The sequence below is a fragment of the Phalaenopsis equestris genome, unplaced genomic scaffold (assembly GCF_001263595.1).
Source record: "Phalaenopsis equestris unplaced genomic scaffold, ASM126359v1 Scaffold000002, whole genome shotgun sequence".
NCBI lineage: Eukaryota > Viridiplantae > Streptophyta > Magnoliopsida > Asparagales > Orchidaceae > Phalaenopsis > Phalaenopsis equestris.
The window spans coordinates 4,604,670-4,616,963 of NW_018164444.1; the positions used below are offsets into that span (position 1 = coordinate 4,604,670).

General features: G+C 36.8%; 1 protein-coding gene across 2 annotated transcripts in view; it reads left to right on the forward strand.

The window, feature by feature from the left end:
• LOC110039582 (pentatricopeptide repeat-containing protein At1g03100, mitochondrial) overlaps window positions 1-12,040 on the forward strand; it is a 27,195-nt gene extending 15,155 nt beyond the window's left edge. For both annotated transcript variants that reach the window (XM_020744703.1, XM_020744702.1), the window contains one exon: window positions 9,375-12,040. In XM_020744703.1, coding sequence (XP_020600362.1) covers window positions 9,533-11,836 — 2,304 coding nt within the window. In that variant the 5' untranslated portion in view covers window positions 9,375-9,532 and the 3' untranslated portion in view covers window positions 11,837-12,040. The remainder of the gene's footprint in view (window positions 1-9,374) is intronic.
• The last annotated feature ends 254 nt before the right edge of the window (window positions 12,041-12,294 follow it).

Here is a 12,294-nt window from a genome sequence, read left to right on the forward strand (position 1 = left end):
AACAATGTTCCAGATTTGAGTCTTTCTCCTTTCACACCTCTTCATCCGATTTCGTTGAAAAGTCCTATCCTTTTGACTTCTTTGAAGACATTACTCCCTGATTTTTATCGAGAGTTTTCTTAGGTGACCTAGGTCATTTAAGATGTAATTAACTATAGGGGCTTGCCCTTATAGGAAGCTTTTCCGAACCCAACTTAAAATAAACCCTATTTAAGTATTTGTATTAAATAAGGGAACTTGTCGGCAAATAAAACGATTTCGCAGACCCAAACGGATGTCATATGTTTTCTTAGTTTATTTGATCGAGTCTCACCCTCAAGTCTTGTGTTTATCTCTCGGGATAGATACAGGATTTGAGGTAGAATACTCTTTCATTTAAACTATGAAAAATATGAGGTTAGTTTGATTTCATATTTTTCTAAAATTATATACATATATATACGTAAATTGAAACGTCCTTCCGAAGCGGGCGATGAAATTTTAATTCCGACTGCCGACAGCTTCTTACGGACGACCCCCAAACAATCTCTTTTTTTGTGCCGACAACTTGAAACACTTTATTCTTTATGTTTGGAAGAATTTGGGTGCCCCTTTTGAAGAATCATCAATTAAATATTGGGAGAGACTTCAAAGCTCAATTCTTTGAGTTGAAACTCTTTGGGCTGAATTGATTTCAATAAAAAAAAAAGAAAAAAAAATGAGGAGAATCCTTTTGGTATTTGGAAAAGTTTGGAAGCAACTGGAATCTTTTAAAATGTGTCTTTTGGAGTATTTTGGGCTAGCAGTTGAAGCTTTTCGATACACCTCTTTCGGATTGTTACACCGATAACTTGGAAAAGGGGGAGCTAGCATTGATAGGTGTGCCACATTTTGTTGCTCATTTGAGGAGTCCCATCGGGTGAATGTTTTAGCTAACCCTCTCACTGTTTCGGCTTTCCTTTCTAAATTAATTTTGGAGGTGGGTTAGTTTTCTTTTGCTTTTCTTACTTTTTAGTTTACTTTCTTTGTTTCGTAGTTTGGGTTTTAGGCATCCAAAACATAAGTGCGCATATATAGTTGCGACTATATATGAAACCATCAAGAAAGATCGTAAGTTGGACGATCTTTTTAGTGCTTTAGGCCTTGATGATAAAGGTTTTCGATGGTAGAGCGGAATAATATTCTATCCTACGACGTCGGGACCCAATTCAGGGACCCGTTGAAATGTAGGATGAATGACAATATTATTTACCGACACCAGACTAGCAGGACACTCCTTGCCTTCTTAGGTCGTTTGTGATCCTAGCCCAATGGTGCGATCGACTTGTGGACAATCATATTTTATAAAAAAAATGATAAAAATAGATACGATAAGAACAAATACGCTATTTACAAAAGTATTTTGACTACAAAAACATATATCACTTTCTCTTATATGCATGTTAAAATATAAATTTTAAGTAATATAGTTCGATTATCCACTTGTCACTTATCGGTACCAGGCTAAGAAGTACCCTCCTAAGTTGGTATAGCAGGACACCTTTCTTGTTGAATGTCGGGCTCTATACATACGGGTGACCGATGGTAGCTTTCGGAGTCCCTCGAGAATACCTAAATCTGAGCCTAACAGACCCGAATGCTTACAACTTTCTTTCATTCTTCGGATTTTTATGTGTTTTCCTACGGTTTTATCGAAATCTTTGTAGAGCACTCGTGATTTTCTCTGAATTTTTCTCGTGTTTTTGACGGTTTTCTTTGAGTTACCGTGGGTCATTTGCCGCTTTTTCTCGAGTCTTTTCAGAAGCCGCTGACCCGCTAAGTATACAAGTTTATTTTACATTTACAGCATTTAATTTTATTATTGCACACTTTACTGCATATCCACATAGTTCATGCTTGCAATATTACTGTTTACTGCTTTTTGTAGCATGTTCCCTTTTATAATTAATGTTGTTTCTACAGACTTGCAGGGGACTTTTAGGTTAGAGGACAGTAGGAGACCTGGTTTAGGAGGTACCTCGTAGCAAGTCACTAACCGAATAACTGCATATTTATACACACCACAGCCCTGAACCTATAATCAATATGTTAAGGAGCTTAGAGTATTTTTTTTTTAACGGCGATTGAGGCCACGACAACGAGGTGTAGGATGTCTCTTTAGAGTTAAGGTCCAATCGTAGGATAGTTAGGAAGTCACCGGAATTTTCTCGGATTGGTGACATCCCCTACCTTTCACTCCATTGACTTCTGAAAATAACTGTTCCTATTTTGAGTCATTCCCCTTTGATTTTCTCACATTTAATCTTGGAAACTTAAACTTTAAAATATTGAAGACAGAACCACTGCTCTTAATCGAGAGTCTTCTTAGGTGATTTCGATTGCTTAAGATGTAATTAAATATAGGGGCTTAACTCTATAGGGAACTTAAGAACCAAAGTTAATATAAACCTTATTTAAGCACTCGTATTAAATAAAGAAATTTGTCTGCCTATAAAAAAGGGTTTCGCAGACCAAACGAACGTCACAAATCTTTTAGTTTAGGTGATTAAGCATACCAACAAGTTATATGCATATCCTTCGGGATAGCGTACTACTTGTGGTATCGCACTCAGCCATCTAAAATACTAAATGTGTGAGATCCGTTCGATCTCACTTTTTAAAAATTAAAATATTATTTTCTAAAATTATTGTCATTATATATATATTAAATTTAAATGAATAACTTTCAAAATAAAATGGCCGACAGTCATCAACATACACAACAAGTATAGGGGTGCAACTTTCATGTTGTTGAAAGAACACCGTATGGTCTGCTTTGATCCGTTGATATCCACACCATAGCCTTTCTAAATTTATCAAATCAGGCTTGAGGGGTCTGTTTCATGTCATACAATGATTTCCTGAGTCTACACACTTTGCCCATTGTTTGAACTGTATTGAAGCATGATGTTATCTTCATATATACCTCATCTAGTAACTTACCATGAAGAAATTCATTTTTCACATCAAGTTTGGTGTAACCTCCACCCAACATTCACTACCAGAGCAACCAGTGTCATCACCGTGCTCATCTTTGCTACTGGTGCAAATATGTCATTATAGTCAATGTCATATGTCTGATTGTACCCTTTTGGAATCAGCTTTGCTTTGTACCGCTCCACCCTCTTTTCTTTTGTTTGTTTCACTGTAAAGATTCACTTGCATCTAATTGTCTTTTTCTCCGTTGGTAGTGACATTATCTCCCATGTTCGATTTTTTATCGAGAGCCCTAAGCTATTCATACATAGTCACTTTCTACTTGAGATCCTTATTAACAACTTGCCAATACTTAGGTATAGAGACAGTGTCCAAAGACTCAATGAATGCTCCATGTAACAGTGTTATTTTATAATATAAAACAAAATTAACAATGTCATGTTCTCACTCAATACGATTGGGAAAATATCCCAAATTGCTGCGAGAGGTCCTCCTAAAGTTGGGGGGTTAAGAGACGGAGGAGTCATATCACCTGAGAGGTTTGAGTCGGTGGTGGATGATGCAGGTGTCTCAAGAGTCAAGGAAGACTGGGACAAGGGACTAGCTAGCACAAGTGACACTGTTCTCTCATTTTGCTTCCTTCTCCGTGTATACACCATTCACTTACCTTCAATCTGAATCCCACCACATCTGGGTTCACTTTTCTCAAATTTCAATTTCTCAACTGATTCTTCTCACATCACAGAACAATACTGTTGAAGGATCTAATTCAAAATTCAAATTTTAAAATTCAAATTACAATATTTATTGTCTTTCCTTTTCTACAGATATTATTTTCCTTCCTTATTTTTTATCTTGCTTAATTAGTCTTGGAATGTAATAGGAATTTCTTTGAATTTATTTAGTTAGTTTCCTTATCTAAGGAGGAGAGACTCCTATATGTAAATGCACCTTGAATTGAATCATTAAGAAGAAATAAAATTTTCTCTTCAATTTCTAGTTTTATGGTATTAGAGCAGGAGATAAAATTCTGAAAAAAAAAAAAACCTAGTCTTCGTCCCTGCGCAGCCACTGCTCGCTTCCGCAAGCCGAGATCCTGCAAGCCGCGATCGATCCCGCAAGCTGCGATCCTTCTACTGCAAGTCGCGATCCTTTTTGCAGTCCGCGATCCTTCTACCTCGAGTCACGATCCCGTTGAACCTTCGGCCTATCTCTGATTCCTACTTCCTGAGCCGCAGGGACTTCTTCCTCCACTTCCAAAGCCGAACCATCTCTTCTTTTTTATCATGCCTGAAAATACAAATGATTCTGCCACCTCTATCCAACATTCCACCCTGTCATCAGCACCACCGTCCTCTAGAACCACCGAAAATCACCCGACCCAGATCACCACAATCCTGTCACAAAAAAAATTTACATTAGTATGGATGTGACCTTCATGGAAAAAATTCTCTTCTTTCACAAAAATCCACTTCAGAGGGAGTATAATATAGATGGAGAAGATGATTTTTGGCAAGTTTATAACCCATTACCAAAAATTGTTATAACATCAAGTACACCTGAGGTCTGTGAAAACAAAGAACCTGAAATAGTTGTTGAAAATAAGGAGAACCCTAGTCAAGGAGCCGTATAATTTTCTGTGAATCCTCTTGTGTTTTTCAGGACCAGAAGTCGGGGATGATGATTGGGAGAGCTAAAAAGATAGGAGGACTTTACTATTTTGAGGAGACTGTTCCTGGTAAAAATAAGGTTGAAGCTTACAACATTATGAGGTCGAACCCTGCATTAGAGAAAATAATGGAATCGCATCTTAGACTAGGTCATCCAAGTTTTTCTTATTTAAAACATTTATTTTCAAATTTGTTTAAGGGTGTTAATTGTGCTTTACTTCAATGTGAAACATGTTAATTGGCAAAAAGTCATCGTATAAATTTTTCTCCAAAACCATACTCTCCTTCAAAACCTTTTTACATGATCCATAGTGATGTTTGGGGACCTTCAAAAGTCAAAACATTATCTGGGAAAAGAGTATTTGTGATGTTTATTGACGATCACACCAGAATATGTTGGGTTTATCTTATAAGCAAAAAATCAGAAGTTGAAAAACTTTTTAAAGATTTTTACAACATGATTGAAACTCAATTAGAAACTAAAATATGCATCCTTAGATCTGACAATGAAACTATATATTTTAATGAATGTTTAGGGGAGTTCTTAATAAACAAAGACATAATTCATCAATCTACTTGTCGTGTCACTCTACAACAAAATGGAATTGCTGAAAGAAAAAATAGACATTTACTTGAGGTTGCTCGGGCTATCATGTTTTCAATGAATGTTCCAAAATATTTATGGGGGGACGCTGTTTTAACATCATCATATTTAATAAACTGAATGCCACCTCGAGTTTTACAATATACAACTCCTCTAAATAAACTGAAAAACAATTTTTTAAGTCTATGAATGTCTTCAAATATTCCTTTAAAAGTCTTTGGATACACATGTTTCGTTCATATTCCGAATAATTGCCGATCAAAATTGGATCTAAAATCTGAAAAATGCATTTTTCTTGGATATGTCTCAAACAAAAGAGGTTACAAATGCTTTAATCCTGTTCTTCATGATAGAACAAAGCACGTAGAGATAGACAAACACTTCATCAAAGAAAAAATTGACAATGGAGATATCTGCATGGTGTATGTTCCTTCCAACGACCAAGCAACGGATATTCTAACAAAGGGTCTTCACAAAAAAACAGTTCGACGGTTTAGTATGCAAGCTGACTCTGAAAGATATCTTCATGCCAACTTGAGGGGGAGTGTTGAAGGATCTAATTCAAAATTCAAAATTCAAATTACAATATTTATTGTCTTTTCTTTTCTACAGATATTATTTTCCTTCCTTATTTTTTATCTTGCTTAATTAGCCTTGGAATGTAATAGGAATTTCTTTGAATTTATTTAGTTAGTTTCCTTATCTAAAGAGGAGAGACTTCTATATGTAAATGACCTTGAATTGAATCAGTAAGATGAAATAAAATTTTCTCTTCAATTTCTGATTTTAAATACATTGCTCTCACTTGTACCACTCTCTCACCATTGCTACATGCCACTACTTTCCTCATATCTCCAGCATCCGACGAGTTACCAAAAGGTGAGGTCAAATTCTCTAAATGACACACCTATGCTCCCAAACAGTCTATTCTCTATCGGCCTCCACTAGACATATCCGTTTTGGGTAGCAAAATAACCTATAGACACATATTTCACACCTCTGGAATCCAGCTTCTTTACTGATGACTTGTCATCCTTCACAAAACATTCACAACCAAACACCTTCAATGGAAATATCTCGCTATTATCTTCTTTCAATATCTAACAAGGAGATTTTCAATTCCACACCCTCAAGGGCAACCTTTTGATCAATTGAATAGCTGTTAAAATTGCTAGCCCTCATAAGTGTTTTGGCATTTCATTGTGATTGTCATGCTTTGGGCTACTTATATAAAGTGTTTGTTTTTCCTCTTAGCTACTCCATTTTTTGTTGGTGTGTATGGACATGTAGTTTGTTGTATTTCTTGGGTTGATAAATAATCTCAAATGCTTTGTTGGTATACTCTGTCCCATTATCAAATTACAATATCTTCACTATTGCACCATATTGAGTCTGGATTGTCTTGTGGAAGTCTTTAAAGCAATCAAACATATCACTCTTATTTTTAATATAATATAACCTTGTAACATAAGAAAAATGATAAATAAATGTCATAAAATATCGATAACCATTCATAGAACTTGTAGAACAAGGTCCCCAATCATCAGATGTATCAAGTCAAAAACTCTAGAACTTCTATTCCCATAATTGATATAAGAACTCCTAATAAGTTTCCCAAACTCACAAGCATCACAAATAAACTTTTGTTTATTTGTCTTTTCATACAAAGGAGGATACAACCAACTCAATGAACTAAAATAAGTGTCTCATGCATATGTGATGTAGCAGCAACACATTCCTCTACACTCCTCTCGTATTCTCCTACTCTTACACTCTCTATCATGGATATCAAAGCTGAGTTTATCCCCTCTCGATCCAAGTGCTAGAGTCCACTATGTCACATTCCAGCCCCAAGTGTCCGGTTCGAAGAGAAAGACCATCTTAGGAATATCAAAAGAAATAACACATTTTAGTTGGAGAATAATGACACTAATGAATAAAGTGTTCACTGGAAAAGAAAGAGCATGCAAAACATTAATTGTACCCTTGCCATTTTCAGACTGCGTTATACCATCAATAATCTGGATGCTCTTTGGTACTGCTAGGGGAGTATAGGAAGAAAATTCTCTAGTAGTATCTATCACATATCGAGATGCACCAAAATCTACTATTTATTCTGACGATTCTGTGGTGGAAATAGAAACAAGAACATGTGTATAACAAGTACCTTTGTCAAAGTGAGCATAAATGACAATGTTACCCATTGATGATGAGTGGTTGGAAGCACCTTCAGTCCCATCTCCTGCTTTCTGCTTCCTCTTCAACAACTTCAGGCTCTTATGATCCTCTTTGGTAAAAATCACATCTTTCTCTCTCTCCTCTGCTACCATCAAATTTGCCCGATAGCCACCTTTTCGATCTTTTTGACCACCACGACCACGACCGCGACCTCCACCCTGTCTATGTTCATCTTTCTTTCTTTCCTAAGGTGGCCTATGATAGGTTTTGCTCAGATGCCCAACTTTACTACAACTGTAGCACTTGCAAGTCTCCCCCTGGATATCTATCATACTTGAGCTCGAGGCAGCCAAAGTTTTTTGCTCACTCAGAAGTTCACTCAGCTCAGAGTGTAGCTTCATGCGACTCTCCTCTTGTATCATCGCATCAATGACTTCATCCAGTGAAAGGATAGCCATTTGAGTTAAGAGGCAAATCTCCTTTGATTAAAGGCCGGGTTTGGGTTTAGGTGGGCTAGAAACTGCATGGTCCTCGAGCAAAGATTCTCTCTTTCTTGCACTTTGGATCGCTGCAGCTCAACATTGGTGAGAAGTGATCGAGATTTGTTCATAACTACTCTAGCTCTATAACGTACCCTTGAATGTGCCACTGCTGAATCTGAACACCCTCACGTGATTCTCAGTCTCATCATAAATCCTCTTCAGCTTTACCAAGATGCCCCTCACCTTTCGAATGTTGACAGCACCATCTAGTTGAGTAGCCAGGTGTAGATTAAGGTGTGTGTCATTCTCCACCGATCCTCCTTAGCTCTGTCATTCTTTGGCTTATTTTCGGTCAGGTCTCTTCCCTACTAGAGCCGCCTCAATCCGACGTGACCAACTTAGATGTGGTTAGTCCATCAAGCTTCAAATCCTCAGGCTACTGAACTTAGGATTCACAGATCACAAACAACCAAATGACTAACAATTTGGATTTTTTAAATGAAAACAATAAATATGGGAGCTATTGCCCAAATGATAATATGGCGATTGAATAAATTAAAAGAAACTATCAGGAAATTCAAGTCAAACAAAATCAATGGGTAACTGTAATTTAATTGCCGTAACTAAAATTTCATTTATGTTCTGAATAAAGTTAGAAACACTAGCAATCCGATAGATTATATGATATGTGTAAGAAATTAGATAAAGAAAAAGTTTCACCAAAATAAGAAATCTGTCTCATGCCTATACAGGGACATAAATTTCCTTAAATTACGTAGTCTCACTTGCGCCGCTCTTGAAGAAATCGCATATTTAATTTGCTTGTATAAGATTTAGCAAAATTTTTTTATTCAATTAAAGTTGTCTTACTATATGCCTAAAAACATTTATTTATGAACTCATTGTCTCTAGGTTGGTGAATAATGTTTGCATGAAATCAATCCAAATTAATTCTATATAACTTCAATGCCCAAAATAGAAATTAAATCAACTATAGAGTAATTTCCCGATTAACATAAACTGAATCTATTTGAATATCTTGTGAAACCATAGCAGGCGAAGCCTACAATAACAGAACTTGAAGGTTGATTGTTATGTGGTTAAGTTGAATTAAAATGTAATTTATGTAACCTAATTTCTTTTGGGCATCACAAATCTGCACAAATCAACATTGACAGATTTGTGCAGCATCTAGATGTGGTTAAGTTGAATTAAAATGTAATTTATGTAACCAATATTTAAACATTAAGCCCAACAAATTAGTTTGAAATCTAGTATAGCTTAACAGTATGTAGCAGATGTTGATTATCCGATAATCCTGTGGCTTCAATGGCGGGGACACCAATTGCCAATTTTTTGTTTCTGTTTCTTAAATTTACATTCTTATTTGTCATCATCTGCATGCTTTTGAGTTGTTTTCACATTTCAGTATGTTTAAAGTTGGTATATGTCACTAATTTAATAACATCTTTTTTTTTTTTCCAGATTTAAGCCCTTTTAAGAAGGTTTAGTTGCAGAGTGGACATTCTTATGCTGTATTGAATTACAATGTGTCGTCTTTTGATGGATGGAAATCCATGGAGTCCTGGCATAAGTTGTCCAAGTAAAGCCTAATATGTAGAGTTGCCCTGTGATTAGCAAAAATGTATTCCATCAGGAAATCTGCTTTTCAAACTTCTCCTTTATGTCTTTTGTTTCACCTTCATTCGTGGAAGGTGAACAATATTCAGTTGGAACATCTGAAGCTTGGACCTTTCAAGCTTGTCATGGCATCACCTTATGTCTCCCAAGAAACTGTTGTACTCTCAAAGAGCAACTCTGAACAATTCCAAAACCTTTTACCAACTACAGCTGAACCAATATTAGTTCAAGCTCGTGATCCTTCTCAACTTGCGTTAAATATACTATATGCGATAGACGAAGAAAGATTTGAAGACGCTTTGAATGAATATGAGAAGCTTGTGCATATGGATGGCTTCCCTCGTAAATCAATTTTGAACAAACTCATTGCAGGTCTTGCTGAGAGCTGTGATTCCTTTTGGCTCCAAAAAGCTTCTAATATAGTAGATATCGTCTTTAATGAAAAGCCCAATCTTTTGGACAAAGAACCTCTTCTTTTTCTTTCATTCATCCTTTCAAGGTGCCAACAACCTATTCTCGCCGCAAATGCTTTGAGAAAATTGGTTCAGACAGAAGAATTTCCCCCTGTTTCAGCTTGGTCTGGTGTCATAGGCTATCTGTGTCAAACTGCTGATGGTGCCTTTCTTGCTGCTGAGCTGATTATGGAAATTGGTTTTCTCTTTAAGGACAATAGGGTTGATCCTAGGAAGAAGATCAACCGGCCATTGCTATCAATGAAGCCAAACTCCCTTGTCTTTAATCTAGCACTCACTGGATGCATATTACATGAGCTTACAAGAAAAGGTGATCAGCTTCTCCAGCTAATGCCTCGAGTTGGGGTGAAGGCTGATGCTGGCTTGCTGATTACAATGGCTCACATATACGAGAAAAATGGGTGGAGGGATGAGATAAATAAACTGAAACGGTTTGTTGATGAGTCGTGTGATCTCACAGACTCCCAATTTCAGCAGTTTTATAACTGCTTATTGTCCTCACATTTGAAATTTGGTGACTTAGATTCTGCTACAGGTTTGATATTGGATATGCTCAGAAAGGCAGGCGAAGCAAAGCGTTCGCTGGCTGCTGTAAATTGCATGCTAGAAGCTGTTGAGGGTGGAAATAAGGTCTCTCATCTTCATAATTCTGAAACTGATAAATGTGTGTTGCTTGAAAGCCCAGCTCCAACTTATGCTGAATTCACAAAAGACCGTAATTTTTCTAGGCTTGAAACTGAGGCGAAGGAGGCGCTGTCATTGTTGTCAGAAAAGTTGAAGGCTCGTGTTGAACTGGTTGGATCTAAAGATGGCATTCTTCACCCAACTGAGAAAATCTATGCAAAACTTGTGAGAGGATTCTTGGAAATAAGTAGAATAAGCGATTTGGCAGCTTTTCTTGTCAAAGCTAGTAAAGAGGAATCACCTGTCTCCGTAGAGAACTCAACTGTTGTTCAGGTGATTGATGCATGTGTTTCTCTAGGTTTGTTGGAACAAGCACATGACCTCTTGGATGAGATGAGATTTTACAGAGTCAAAGTAGGTTCCTCTGTTTATTCTTCTCTCTTAAAGGCTTATTGCAAGGAGAATCGTCATGCTGAGATCGACACACTTTTAAAAGATGCTCGTAAGGCAGGCATTCAGCTTGATTCCAGTTGTTACGAGTCTTTGATACAATCTCGGGCGCGTCATAATGATTCAAGTGGAGCTCTTCATCTTTTTAAAGAGATGAAAGCTTCTAATATATCAAGATCAGGTAATAATGAGTTTGAAAAGTTGGTGGAAGGCTGCTCACGGAGTGGTGAAGCTGGCCTGATGTCTAAGCTACTAGAAGAAATAAAATACAACCAGAAGACGGATTATGGTGTTCATGATTGGAACAATGTGATACACTTCTTTTGCAAGAAGAAGATGATGCATGATGCTCAGAAAGCCTTGAACAAGATGAGGGCTTTGGGATACATCCCTAATGCCCACACGTTTCACTCGTTGGTCACCGGCTATGCCGCTATTGGAGGTAAGTATGTTGAAGTTACGGATTTGTGGGGCGAAATGAAAGTACTTGCAAGTTCCGGCTCGGTGAAACTTGATCAAGAGTTGTTGGATTTGTTCTTGTATTGTTTTGTGAGAGGTGGCTTCTTTCTTCGGGCGATGGAAGTCATTGAGAAAATGGAGGCGGAAAGAATGTTTATTGATAAGTACAAGTATAGGTCACTTTGGCTGAAGTATCACAGGACTTTGTACAAAGGAAAAGCACCTAAGATCCAGACTGAGGCTCAGTATAAGAGGAGAGAAGCAGGTTTGGGCTTCAAGAAATGGATAGGGCTGACATGAAAGACAATTTGAGTGCTAGACCTTATACTTAGAATCAATTATTTTGCATATTACTAAATTGACTGCAGTTCTTTTGGGAATAGTAAAGTCTCTTCTATACCTCAGGTATTTAGTGATCAAATCTACTAACATTTTTTTTGGGCATGTACATTCATTCCACTCAGTTCCAATGTATTTACATATCTAGAACCTAAACTTTACTTCTTACATTTATATCACCCAAATCATTCATATAACCCCAAAAATACCATCATTTTAACTTTTATAGAAAGTGAAATACATATTTTCATGCATAGGTAAGGAGACATGTATGTAAAATTGAAGTTTAGATGTTAGATGTGTGAACACATAGGAATTGAGTAGTTCGTATGTAAATCTTCCTTTTTTTTTTAAAGTTATCCTTCTATATGAGATAGCTGCTACATTTCATACTCTTCGGGAATTCATTAAGTTTTTGT